General features: G+C 41.6%; 1 protein-coding gene across 4 annotated transcripts in view; it reads left to right on the top strand.

Annotated features, from left to right (window-relative positions):
• Positions 1-12,444, top strand: part of ARHGAP6 (Rho GTPase activating protein 6) — a 187,180-nt gene that overhangs the window by 155,447 nt on the left and 19,289 nt on the right. For all 4 annotated transcript variants that reach the window (XM_053387239.1, XM_053387240.1, XM_053387241.1 and 1 more), the window contains exons 4-5: positions 8,628-8,884; positions 11,345-11,540. In XM_053387239.1, the coding sequence (XP_053243214.1) occupies positions 8,628-8,884; positions 11,345-11,540 (453 nt within the window). The remainder of the gene's footprint in view (positions 1-8,627; positions 8,885-11,344; positions 11,541-12,444) is intronic.

Consider the following 12,444-nt stretch of genomic DNA (forward strand, 5'->3'; position numbering starts at 1 on the left):
TAACAATAATTATTATTATTATTATTATTACATAAGGGCAGGGGCTATAATGAGCAGAAGTATTGTTCTGCCCAGCCTCTGACTAGGTGCCACCTGTGGAGTGATACCATTATCACTCCAGCATAAACTTTTACCTTCTCCCAGCCAAATAGGTGGCTGGAAGTGTTGGTGGTGGGATCCCTGCCTGCAGAAAGCACCAAAACAAAGCATATTGAGGGTCAGGAGGGGTTGAGTTGACCTGGGTTCCAGTGTATCCCATTCTGGCATTTGGCCCATGCTAGCCCTCCAGATCCCTTCTCAGTAGAGACCGGGGTTAGGATTGTCCCCCTAAAGCAAGCAAGCGACTACAGAATGACTTAAAGGCATTTAAGCCATAAGATTGTATCAAAACAGCAATTTTCCATTTGGAAATCTCACAGACAAAAGACGTAAGATGAAGTCAACATTTCTGCACCCCCCGCTGCTAAATCCTGTTTTCTAAAAGCCGGACTAGCCATTTCCAGCACTTGGAGAAAAATAATAAAAATCCAATTTCCATTTTATCTTCACCCGAGCATTCATCCTCTATGCTTAAAGCCAGTTGGCATTGTATTTCGAGAGTGGCAAATCTTACGTCATACTTTCATTATAGCTAAGGAGAAGATTTCACAGCCTAACAATGAAAGGAGTTATTAATGGGCTGCTGCAGTTCTGCTGGTTCCAGTATGAATCTAACTTAATTAAGTTTGCATTGGTTAGCCATAAGACTCTCAGTACAGCTGCACTTTTAAAGTGAGTTGAGGGCAATATTACCGTACTTTTCTCTCTATAACACGCAGATTTTTTCTCCTAAAAAGTAAGGGGAAATGTCTGTGCGTGTTATTGAGCGAATGTGGGGGGTCCCTGGAGCCGACCCTCCCAAGCGCAGAGGAAAAATCAGACAAAAATCCAATCGCACGCGTCAGGGAGAAGGGAGGAGGGAGCTCCGTGAGAGAGGAAGCTGTTGCTTTCCTGCATTCTGCCTCAGGGTCTTACTGCCCACTCTCTTCTGTTTCGGTTGCTGTTTGCTCAAACGGAACAAAGAGCAGGCAAATCCCCTCCCCTCCAGGCAACCCCTTCCCTCCAGGCAAGCAGAGGGGAAAGGAAAGGATCTCCGTCCTCCGGTAGTGCTGCGTCCAGGGAAGCATTTTAGGGAAAACATGGAGGTGGGAGAGGGGGGGCTGGCTTGGGTGTGTGGGGGGGGACTTTTGCCTTCCTTTCCTCCCTCCCGTTATACCCCTCTCCTGCATTCTTAGCCAGCTGCTTCTCTGCACACTGGTGCAAAAACGTGGTTACAAAGCATGGATCCACATGGATCCTCAGGATCTTTGCATTGGGTCACCCCAAATTCACCATCAGATCACATAGCATGTCCATGTCTGCAGCCTGCACCAAACAAATCACGCACCCACTGTTGCCTGGGGCTGCAGTGGTGCAAAAACGTGGTTACAAAGCATGGATCCACATGGATCCTCAGGATCTTTGCATTGGGTCACCCCAAATTCACCATCAGATCACATAGCATGTCCATGGCTGCAGCCTGCACCAAACAAATCACACACCCACTGTTGCCTGGGGCTGCAGTGGTGCAAAAACGTGGTTACAAAGCATGGATCCACATGGATCCTCAGGATCTTTGCATTGGGTCACCCCAAATTCACCATCAGATCACATAGCATGTCCATGGCTGCAGCCTGCACCAAACAAATCACGCACCCACTGTTGCCTGGGGCTGCAGTGGAGCAAAAATGTGGTTACAAAGCATGGATCCACATGGATCCTCAGGATTTTTGCATTGGGCTACCCCAAGCTCACCATCAGATCACATGTCTGTGGCCACAGCATGAGGCACAAAAATGATACATCCACTGTTTCATTCAGAATTTTTTCCCCTTGTTTTACTCCTCTAAAAACGATGTGCGTGTTATGGTCAGGTGCGTGTTATAGAGCGAAAAATACGGTAATTTTTTTTAAGTTGAAAAAATATATTTCTTCAGGTCTGGCCACAGATCAAATGGTGTTCCTAGGTGAGGTGAATCTTCAAGCACCTGCTTCCATTTGTTCTGTGTTTGAATTCCCCATTTTTACTTACATTCCCCCCTCTTTTATGTCTTTGATACAAATATTTCTCCTGATTTATCTCTGCTGTGTAAGGTGATATATTTGCATGCATGGATCTGATCAGAATCACTCACACCACTTGAGTAGACAGCCTGTGAGAAGTGCCCCCTGAACAGTCTTCTAAATCTGGCCCAAGTGTAGTCCTTCTCCATTGTTTAGGGGAGAGGGTATCAAAAACATCCTAAACTGTTATTAATTGTAGCACTCGGGATAAATTTTGAAAACTTGTGTTCTTGGGCAGCACACTGTTCTTATGATTAGCTAAAACTGGGTTTGGTAGGGATGAACTTGCTTAGTGTGACTGCTTTCTTACACGATATGCATTCTTAAAAGTATTACAAATATTATAATACAGTCTTTACTCCGATTTCCTAAATTGCCTTAAACAGGAATCAGGCGAACTATACGATCCCCTTCCCTGGTGCAAGTTTGTGTGGCTCACAATTTAAAAGTGTTAGCATGCTTTTAGGAAGATAAATTCGCTGGGATGAAGTATTTATTTGTTTATTATCTTTCCACAAGGAAATTTGTGTTCAAGGGCAGATCGCAATATACAAAGCAAGCAACAGCAGCAATATATTAAAGCAAAAAAATAAGCATTTCAGTACTCACTTCAGCAGTACATTTCAAAATACATCAGTGTTGCAATAAGTCCTTAGTAATGTAGAGCCGGGATGGGGGGAGAGGTTTCAAAAAATGAAGCAAATAAAAACCTCTGCATGGATATTAGGTAAAGGTAAAGGGACCCCTGACCATTAGGTCCAGTTGTGGCCGACTCTGGGGTTGCGGTGCTCATCTCGCTTTATTGGCCGAGGGAGCTGGCGGACAGCTTCAAGGTCATGTGGCCAGCATGACTAAGCCGTTTCTGGTGAACCAGAGCAGCGTATGGAAATGCCGTTTACCTTCCTGCCGGAGCGGTACCTATTTATCTACTTGCAGTTTGATGTGCTTTCAAACTGCTAGGTTGGCAGGAGCAGGGACTGAGCAATGGGAGCTCACCCCGCCGCGGGGATTCGAACCGCCGACCTTCTGATTGGCAAGTCCTAGGCTCTGTGGTTTAACCCACAGCGCCACCCGTGTCCTGAATGGATATTAAAGGCACCATAAACAATTAGCTCAGTGATGAGAGTTTTCCAAAATGCAACAAACTGGTTTGGTAGCCCACTTCACACCCTGGTTGACCTCCCTGACCCACCTGTGTCAGCCTTTCACACCATCCCCTGCCTCCCAACCAGGGACATTCTTTCCAGGGATAAATGGAATGGCACCCTTGCCGTGGGTTTTATGATGGTGTGTGTGTCTGTGTGGGTGTGGGTGTGTCCCTCTGCAGTTCCTTCCAGCAACAACTTCTCCTGGAACGGAGGAGTGGGATAAGGCAGGTGGAACTAAACAGGCTCTTGATGACACCCAAAGACTGCTCTCGCCCACATGCATGCACAGGGTATATTAATAAGCAGCTTTCTGATGTGGTGGATTCACTTGATGAGGCTTTGTACCATCGAGGTTATTTTTGTGGCTGCCACAGATTATTTTATTCGTTGTTTATATTTGTATCTTTTTGTCTGGCTTTCCAGTTGGCTCCCAAGACAGTTAACAATTAAAAATAACAACACAATGAATGACGCAGCAATAAAATGACTGAGACAAAATTAGAATGTCAACTAAAAACACCAAAAAAGATAGCAAGGTAGCTTAAAGCAGCAACTAGATGATGCTTTCAAACAGAATCAGGTACCATTGAAGTGACTATATTTATGTCCCTCTTTCCTTTTTTTAAATAAATAAATAAATTTCATTTTTCATTTTTTCAGAGATATTTTGACATAAAAACAATCCTATATTTCCCAACAAATATGTATTTTTTGACTTTCCCCCACTCCTTTTGCCATTTCTTATATATTTTTTAATTTGTAGCACTGCATCTCCTTCATTACTGCAATTAATAATTTATCCCTAGTGATCTTTTATCATTAACTGTTTGGTTTAAGTTAATCCTGCTAGTGATCTTATATGTGTAGTATGACATTTCAAATAATCCACACATTCTCCCCAGTCTATGCCATTTCGGCACAGTCCGTTAATTTAGTCTTCCTTCTTGGTACCGAATCTTCTTTCCATTTCTGAGCATAAATCATCCTGGAATGTCCCTCTTTCCAGTCCTGTCAACATACGCCAGCAGTCCGTGTCATACTGAAAGTCACCTTGAAATTGAGTGCATATCGGGACTTCACGCTCCCAGAGATTGGCCCTTTGCTAACCTTAAGGTTCACTGCTGGCCTTAACATTTTTCAGACCACTGTATTTTGCTTTGGTAAGCTGTCCCAAGCTGGTTACTGGGAGTGAGCATTCTTTCAGTGGAACTGCTAGTATGTACGTGAAACATGAAAAAACAACAACTTGAAAAATGGTTTGCCTTCCAAGCAGATTATGCCTTCATTTTTCTTTGTGGGGTGTTCCTTTGTGCAGCACAATGAACTGCTCAGTATTGTTCCTCTCTGTGAGGATGTGAGTACAGTGCAGTGACTTGATTCATGGTCAACCCACGCCGTCCTAAGCGGCCTTTGTAGCCAACCCCCGACCCCCCACCCTTCCCCTTTATGCTTGACAGCGAGTTGAAAAAATGTTCTCTTCTGTGCTCGCACAATTGTGTTTTTTAACAAGCCTTTCAGAAGTTTATTTTATAAAATGAATGCCTTCCATTGCCAGGCAACACATCCAAAACAAACATTCGGCTCAGTACGGCACAGCACGTGTAGGCGTCCTAGCACAGATGTGTCTTGAGTGTTCTCATTCACCGTGGCTTTCTCCTAATTCCGCCTGCCTGCAAGCACTGCTTCGCAGCTGTCTCACTTTTTTTATTCTAAGCCTCTGGTTTAGTTCTTGGGGACTAGTGAGGAGGCACTTACTGACATCAGGGAGGATGTCAGTTTTAGATTTAGATTATGTTTCGTAACCCTACTTTGACATGATTTTATGTGGAGAAGCTCATAAACGGTTGTCTTTTGTTAAGCAAGGGCTTCTTTACACAACTAGTGTTGGGGTTAAACCACAGAGCCTAGGACTTGCCGATCAGAAGGTCGGCAGTTAGAATCCCCGTGACGGGGGGAGCTCCTGTTGCTCGGTCCCTGCTCCTGCCAACCTAGCAGTTCCAAAGCACGCCAGTGCAAGTAGATAAATAGATACCGCTCCGGCGGGAAGGTAAACGGCGTTTCTGTGTGCTGCTCTGGTTCGCCAGAAGCAGCTTAGTCATGCTGGCTACATGACCCAGAAGCTGTACGCCGGCTCCCTCAGCCAATAAAGCGAGATGAGCGCTCAACCCCAGAGTCGGCCACGACTGGACCCTTTACCTTTACCTATGTTTCATAACCCTACTTTGACATGATTTTATGCGGAGAAGCTCATAAACGGTTGTCTTTCATTAAGCAAGGGCTTCTTTACACAACTAGTGTTGGGGTAATTCAGAGGTACAGTGGTACCTCGGATTACATACGCTTCAGGTTACATACGCTTCAGGTTACAGACGCTTCAGGTTACAGACTCCTCTAACCCAGAAATATTACCTCAGGTTAAGAACTTTGCTTCAGGATGAGAACAGAAATCGGGCTCTGGCGGTGCAGCAGCAGCAGCAGGAGGCCTCATTAGCTAAAGTGGTGCTTCAGGTTAAGAACACTTTCAGGTTAAGAACAGACCTCTGGAACGAATTAAGTACTTAACCTGAGGTACCACTGTATTGTTGGTTGTTATACTGACAGAGAGGTCTAGGAGGTCTTTGAGCACACGCCTACTGTGCTGGTCATCGTGGGCTATACATGTCACACTGTGCTTCTGTTGGGAACGTGAGACTTTGCAGACCAGAAATAATCACCTTCCTTCTGTTGACATCAGCTCCTGTGGTCCTCCAGCTCCCATCATTCCCAGCAAGCATGATAATTGGTCAAGGATGATGGAACTTGGGATCTAACAACATCTGGTGGGACAGCACAGGTTATCCATTCCTTGCTTACATAATCACTTGATTCCTCAGGCATCAAGAGCTTCTCGTTTTCCTAGGAGTTTTTGACTTCTGCTGCTTTGACACACTCTTGGACCATGTGAACAAATGAGAAACAAATTAGAAATTGAAGTGAGCATCCGTAGTTATATCATTTTAAATCATGTCTTCTTTTAAGTTGGCTCAGTTGATTACAGTGACTACTGCAGGAAAGGTTGTTGTATGTAAGGTAGATTTCTCTTTCATGGAGGCAAAACAAATTCCCTTCTGTCCCAACCACACAACTTTGTCTTATACTGTATCTTTGCAGAATGTGTATGATAGCCTTCTGTAATCATGCCCCACAACTGAACAAACAGTTGTGTGGATGTGCCTGCTTTTTCCTTCTGAACCACTTTGAGCAAGACATGAAAGCTTAAAATTGAAGACTTTTGAGGTTTTGGGTGGGGGCATGGCTATTCTAATAAAAAGCCCTCTCTTGTCCCTTGTATATTCTTATTAGGAAATATATAGAGCAAAACAAATTTATTGCAGTTTGAAAAAGAAGCCTTCAGTGCCTTTGTGATGTGACCATCCCTCTTCTCACAGCTATTTACATCACTCCATCCCTTGGCAGTACATTTTCCTGCTATTTGATATATTGTTAGTGCTCTCTAATACTTCAAGACTGAACAGAAACCAACGGTGCTTCCATTCCTTTAAAAGCCAAGCAGTCTTTCCTTCCTTTTGTCGGTGAAATAGCTTCAGTGGCTAAATAAATGCTGTCATCTTTAAAGGTCATTTCAAACAAAATAAGGAAAGGGCTGCTGCAAGGCGTTAACGCCAACCTTGTTTTGATATTTTTGACATCAGTGCCTGCTGTTTAATTAAAAGGAGGAAGAGTTCTAAAACCTGATTAGTCTTTTTCATTTATTGTTTTGCATGGCTCAGTTCAAGAGGACAAACAACATTGCAACAGTTGTAGGAAAAAAATAAAAATTGAAGTTTAAAACCGAGCTAACTACTGCAACTAAAGCTTTACAGCTTATTAATTAGGTCTTCCTCACCTCTCCTTCACTACATTTCTCTCTCTCTCTCTCTCTCTCTCTCTCTCTCTCTCTCACACACACACACACACACACAGAGAGAGAGAGAGAGAGAGAGATTTTAATCTTGTCACTTTTGTAGCCAAGTAGAAGATTCAGTGTTTGCAGACTAAGGAAGAAACAATGTCATTGTTATATGAATAAATGGTTCTCAAGATTTCCAATCAGTTGGCAGATTAGTCCCAGTTCCTTTGTTCCTAAAACATTTTATCCTTGAGATGGCTCTAAGCACCACCACACTCTCTGAAAAATGATACAGTAAAATATCATCCTTGAACTCTTATCAAGAGAAGATAATAAAATAGTGTATGTGTAGTATCGGAGCATTTGAATGCTTTAAAGTTAATCTGAGGCAGAGGGTTCTTGTTGCATTATAATTAGGCTTTTTCTTTGGATTTCAATGTGGATATCTCCCTTGATCATCATTTCAGCAACTGAGAACTTTCCAATTTGGCTATGTAGGTTCTGTGTATCATAGGAACTGCTGTTTTGCTGTACCTTGTCGAGTGCTGATCCTTGTCTTGTTCCGTTCCTCATTACTTCCAGGAAAAGATGCACTGCTGTGAATAAATATTTGATTTTTTTCATTTATTATAGCCAGAAAAATAGATATATTCTTTTTTCATGTTTACTTTCTACCCATTCTATGATAATATAAAGTGTTACTTTCTGTTTATGTTTGAATTGTTCAAACAATTTCAGTAATGACGTTCGTATGCAATTGCCTATCCAAAAGAGGGAATTCTCCTGGCGAATGTAAAATGGCATGTTCTTTATTTTTCCGAAATGTTTTTCAAGCATTGTTTGTTCCGTATTTTGCTGCTTTTACAATTTTATATAACTTCCTATTATGCTTAGTACTTTCACAGTAGTCAAAAGAAATCTAAATCACGATATAAAACTATACATACGCAAACTGAATTGAGCAGAACACGTGTTTGTGTGTATGTTGGGGGAAAAACAACAACTGTTCATATTTGGTAGACGATGGGGGGAAATAATTGGGTTCAAGTTTGCATACCTGCCATTTTTTCCACACATAATACCTGAAGCTTAACATAAATCACCTACTCTTTAGAAGCCATCCTTCAACAAATCACATGGGCTTTGAGGTCATTAGAGGGAAACCCTTCTTAATACTTGAGTCTTCAAGCTCCCTATCCCCTTCCTAATCTCTCTTTCTACCTCTCTCCCACCCGCCATTCTCCACCTATTCTGAGACTTTGTGGAGACTCACCGAGCAGATTTAAAATTATAACTCTCCGCTTCGTACAATAATATCTGTTGCCTGGGATTCGTGAAATCCAGTTTAATGTGTTCAGTGACATTATAAAAAGTAAAAAGGGTCCTCTTGAGGTTGTTTGCCTTAGCACTTGAAATCTAAAAAGTAATTTGTAATTTTTGTTTTCCAGAATTCGTACCCCAGGCTTTTGGAATGCCTTTATCACAAGTGATCGCTAATGATCGGGCCTACAAATTGAAACAAGATAATCAGAGGGAAGAACAGAGGGATGTTTCAGAATTTGTACCTTCCCTTTTACCATTTGGGAGTAAAAGACAGAACAAAGAACTCTCAAGCAGTAACTCATCTCTTAGCTCCACCTCGGAAACACCAAACGAATCTACTTCTCCTAACACACCAGAACCAGCTCCACGAGCAAGGAGGAGAGTAAGTTTTCTATCAGTGGATTTGCATGAGCTGCAGGCTTTTATGGGACTTTCCCAGGCGCTGCCTTTCTTACAGAAGTTAAAAGCTCAGAGCTGGTCTTCCATAGTTAAATTAAAGTCAGCCCTGATTCAGTCGATAGTAGTTGCAATTTTAATGGTCATCTCTCATTCCCAGCTGTTCGTGGGAGAGAATGAAATGGACACAAGTCTCTTGCCAACACCTCAGGGGACACAAGGATTCTTTGGAAACTTTCCTTTTCCCCAGTCAGATTCTGGTTGGTCTTTCTCAAATTATTAAAGCACTCAGTCACTTTAAAAAAGAAGAAGCTGTTTATAGTAGATGGGTTACATGCTTATGAGACTATTGTTCATCCACTTACTCATTTCATCCCAAAATATAATAAAAAAACTTGTGTAATTAGACTCCTGTTTCTATTCTAACATTTTAAAAAATAGCATCGGAATAAGTTAAATTGCTTTTTCCTTGATAGGTTAAAAAAAACCCCTATTGAGGTTCATAAAAATAACTGGAGTAAAACTTCTAAAACCCACAGTCATGCAACCTGTTATTAGGCCTAACCAAAAAAGTCACGAAGGAATGGGTAAGATTTCAAGTTATCTAAACTAGCTTGAAGCCACACATTTTATTTATGCATATTGTTTGACTATGGCTTCCTTTACTTATAGAATAACACTTGTGAAATTACAGATAAAGAATCTTACGATTGGAGATTTTTATTTTATGCCAGTGTATATTCTCCAGTGTCAGTCAGGAGTCAGTCACCCATCCATATGCTTTACACAAGATAATTAAGAGAAAGGTTTTTCCTCCCTGAACAGATACAGGATAGGCAGTTTGTGCTGCTCATTAGTGGTATTTTTGGTGGGCTTTCTTTCAAAATGAAAAACCAATGTTTATAATTCTTTCCTCCCTGTATTTTCTACTAGGACATCATCCAGAAAATAAGATTCACAAAGTTGGAGCGTACCAGCTCCAGTGGCTGCTAGAACATTTCCAGGCCCAATTTAAAGTCCTAATTAGCTAGAGACTAGACTTTTGAAGGCCTACGCCCAGCCCTTAGATCTGGTGGCAGAGTCCTTGATCATGGACCCTCTCATAAGGTCTTTCACCTTTGTGAACACAAAAAATAGTCTTCTTTTTTTTTTTAGTGGTGGCCCCATCATTCATTGTGAATCTTCCTCCCAGTGGAGGTATATTTAGTTCCTTTTTTATTGTTTTCAAATGAGTCTCAAAGACCCGCTTGATTAATTGTGGTGGTAATGCAATGCTGCTGTTATTCTACCCTCTTAAGATGTAATTTTAACTGTTATTTTATTGCTGGTGTGGAATGAAATGTTTGTATGTTGTGCTTTGTAGTTTTGCCTTTAAATGGTTTTATGATTTATGCTTTGCCCTGAAAGGCAGTATCTTCCATTATGTGCACTTTTTCTATTGGACTGGTTGTGCCCATGAATAGCAGATGCCTCTGTTGGCCTGTCCGAGGAATAAAGCAATTTTCCCTTCTAAAAATGGCTATTGTGTTTTATTATAGTAGAAGTATAGTCTTCTGTTCTGTAAGGTGCTAGCAGGGAATGCTGGGCACTGCCTGGAACTTGGAATAACAACCCCCCTTAAAATGTGATTTTTAAATGGATAATGTAATTTTTCAATTTTGGGACTGTGCACCCACATACAGCAGAATGCATTGCTCATTGCATCCAATGGTATTCTAACATCATCAAAACCACTTCCTCCACCTCAGAAAACCTTGTTTGTAATCATCACACCAAATTGGGCAAAGTCACACAAAAGTCATATTTCAGTCTGCCATCTTGATTCAAAATGGTACCCAATGTCCAAACATAGACGAAGACCACCACCTCCACTTCAGGAACCTTCATGACAAGTTGGGTTACAATATCTCAAGAGGCATCCAAATGGGCACAGTTGTGAGCTGTCCCACCAAATTGAGTGAGAAGATCCAAACAGAATGGTTTGGGCCCAGGACAAATTTGGGCAAAGTTACATCAAACTGGGCAATTATGTCTTTAGAGGCATTCACACTGGTGCAGGTTGGACCTATCACACCCAAAATCAGGTGCAGTCACGCCAAAGTCACATTTCAGTCCACCATCTTAATTCAGAATGGTCCCTGGTGTCCAAACGCAAATGAAGATCACTGCCTCCCCCTCAGGAATCCTTGTGTTGAGTTGGGTGATGATATCTTCAGAGGTATCCAGATCAGTGTAGTTTGCCAAGAATAGGGCAAAGTCGTAGCAAAGTCACGTTTCAGACCACCATCTTGATTCAGAATTGACTTTCCTATTTTCTGTTTATGTAAGAATCTGTCCCATGTGTTTTTGGAGCTATTTTTATTCATGGCTATCTCTGCTGTGAAGGAAGACTACGAATGGAATTCTCTCCCACCAACACCCATGTATATCTTTGTGTATGTTGCAGGGTGCAATGTCTGTGGACTCCATTACGGATCTTGATGACAGTCAATCTCGACTGCTAGAAGCCCTACAGCTGTCATTGCCTGCTGAAGCCCAGAGCAAAAAAGAAAAGTCCAGGGACAAGAAACTAAGCCTCAATCCTATTTACAGGCAGGTTCCTCGAGTTGTGGACAGCTGCTGCCAGCATTTAGAAAAACACGGTAAGTATGATTCAACCTGGCAATGAAAGGCAGGTGACAGACCGTCTTGTACTAGCCATTGGCCTTGACGACTTTTAAAATAAAACTTCAGTATAAAGTTTCAGATATATAAACAATGAAATAAAGATAAATAATAAGATAACAGTTAAAAGACAGTATAGTTCTATTAAAACCTTTTACCCAATACAATAAAAAACCCCGACACAACCGCTTTCCATTTAAAGTTTCTTTGCAGCTAAAGGGAACAGTGATGTCACAAACAGATAAATAACTCCTGACAAAAAGTAGATAATTACTTGATCAGAACTTCTTGTTAAACTTGAAAAATCTTATTTCTCTTGAGCCCTCATAAAGGGGACATTTCAATACATAATGGATTACAGTGGTACCTTGGTTCTCAAACTTAATCCATTCTGGTAGTCCGTTCCAAAACCAAAGCGTTCCAAAACCAAGGCGTGCTTTCCTATAGAAAGTAATGCAAAATGGCTCAATCCATTCCAGACTTTTAAAAACAACCCCTCAAACAGCAATTTAACATGAATTTTACTATCTAACAAGACCATTGATCCACAAAATGAAAGCAATAAACAATGTACTGCAGTCACACAATCAATCAGTAGCTGAACTGGGTTTCACACAGTGAGAAAAACAAGAAAAAAGAGCCACAAAAATGCAAAATAAATAGCAAAAACAGACAGACCTCAGCGTAACACTCAAAATGGAGGATGTTCGGTTTCCGAAAAAAGTTAGCAAACCGGAACACTTACTTCCAGGTCTTCAGTGTTTGGGTTCCAAGTTGTTTGAGTACCAAGGCGTTTGAGAACCAAGGTACTGTACATTCTCCACAAGTTTCAAATTACAGTTGCAGATCTGTTGGGAGACACGTATCCATCCAACACAGCAG

Source organism: Podarcis raffonei, chromosome 4 (assembly GCF_027172205.1).
Source record: "Podarcis raffonei isolate rPodRaf1 chromosome 4, rPodRaf1.pri, whole genome shotgun sequence".
NCBI classification, from domain to species: domain Eukaryota; kingdom Metazoa; phylum Chordata; class Lepidosauria; order Squamata; family Lacertidae; genus Podarcis; species Podarcis raffonei.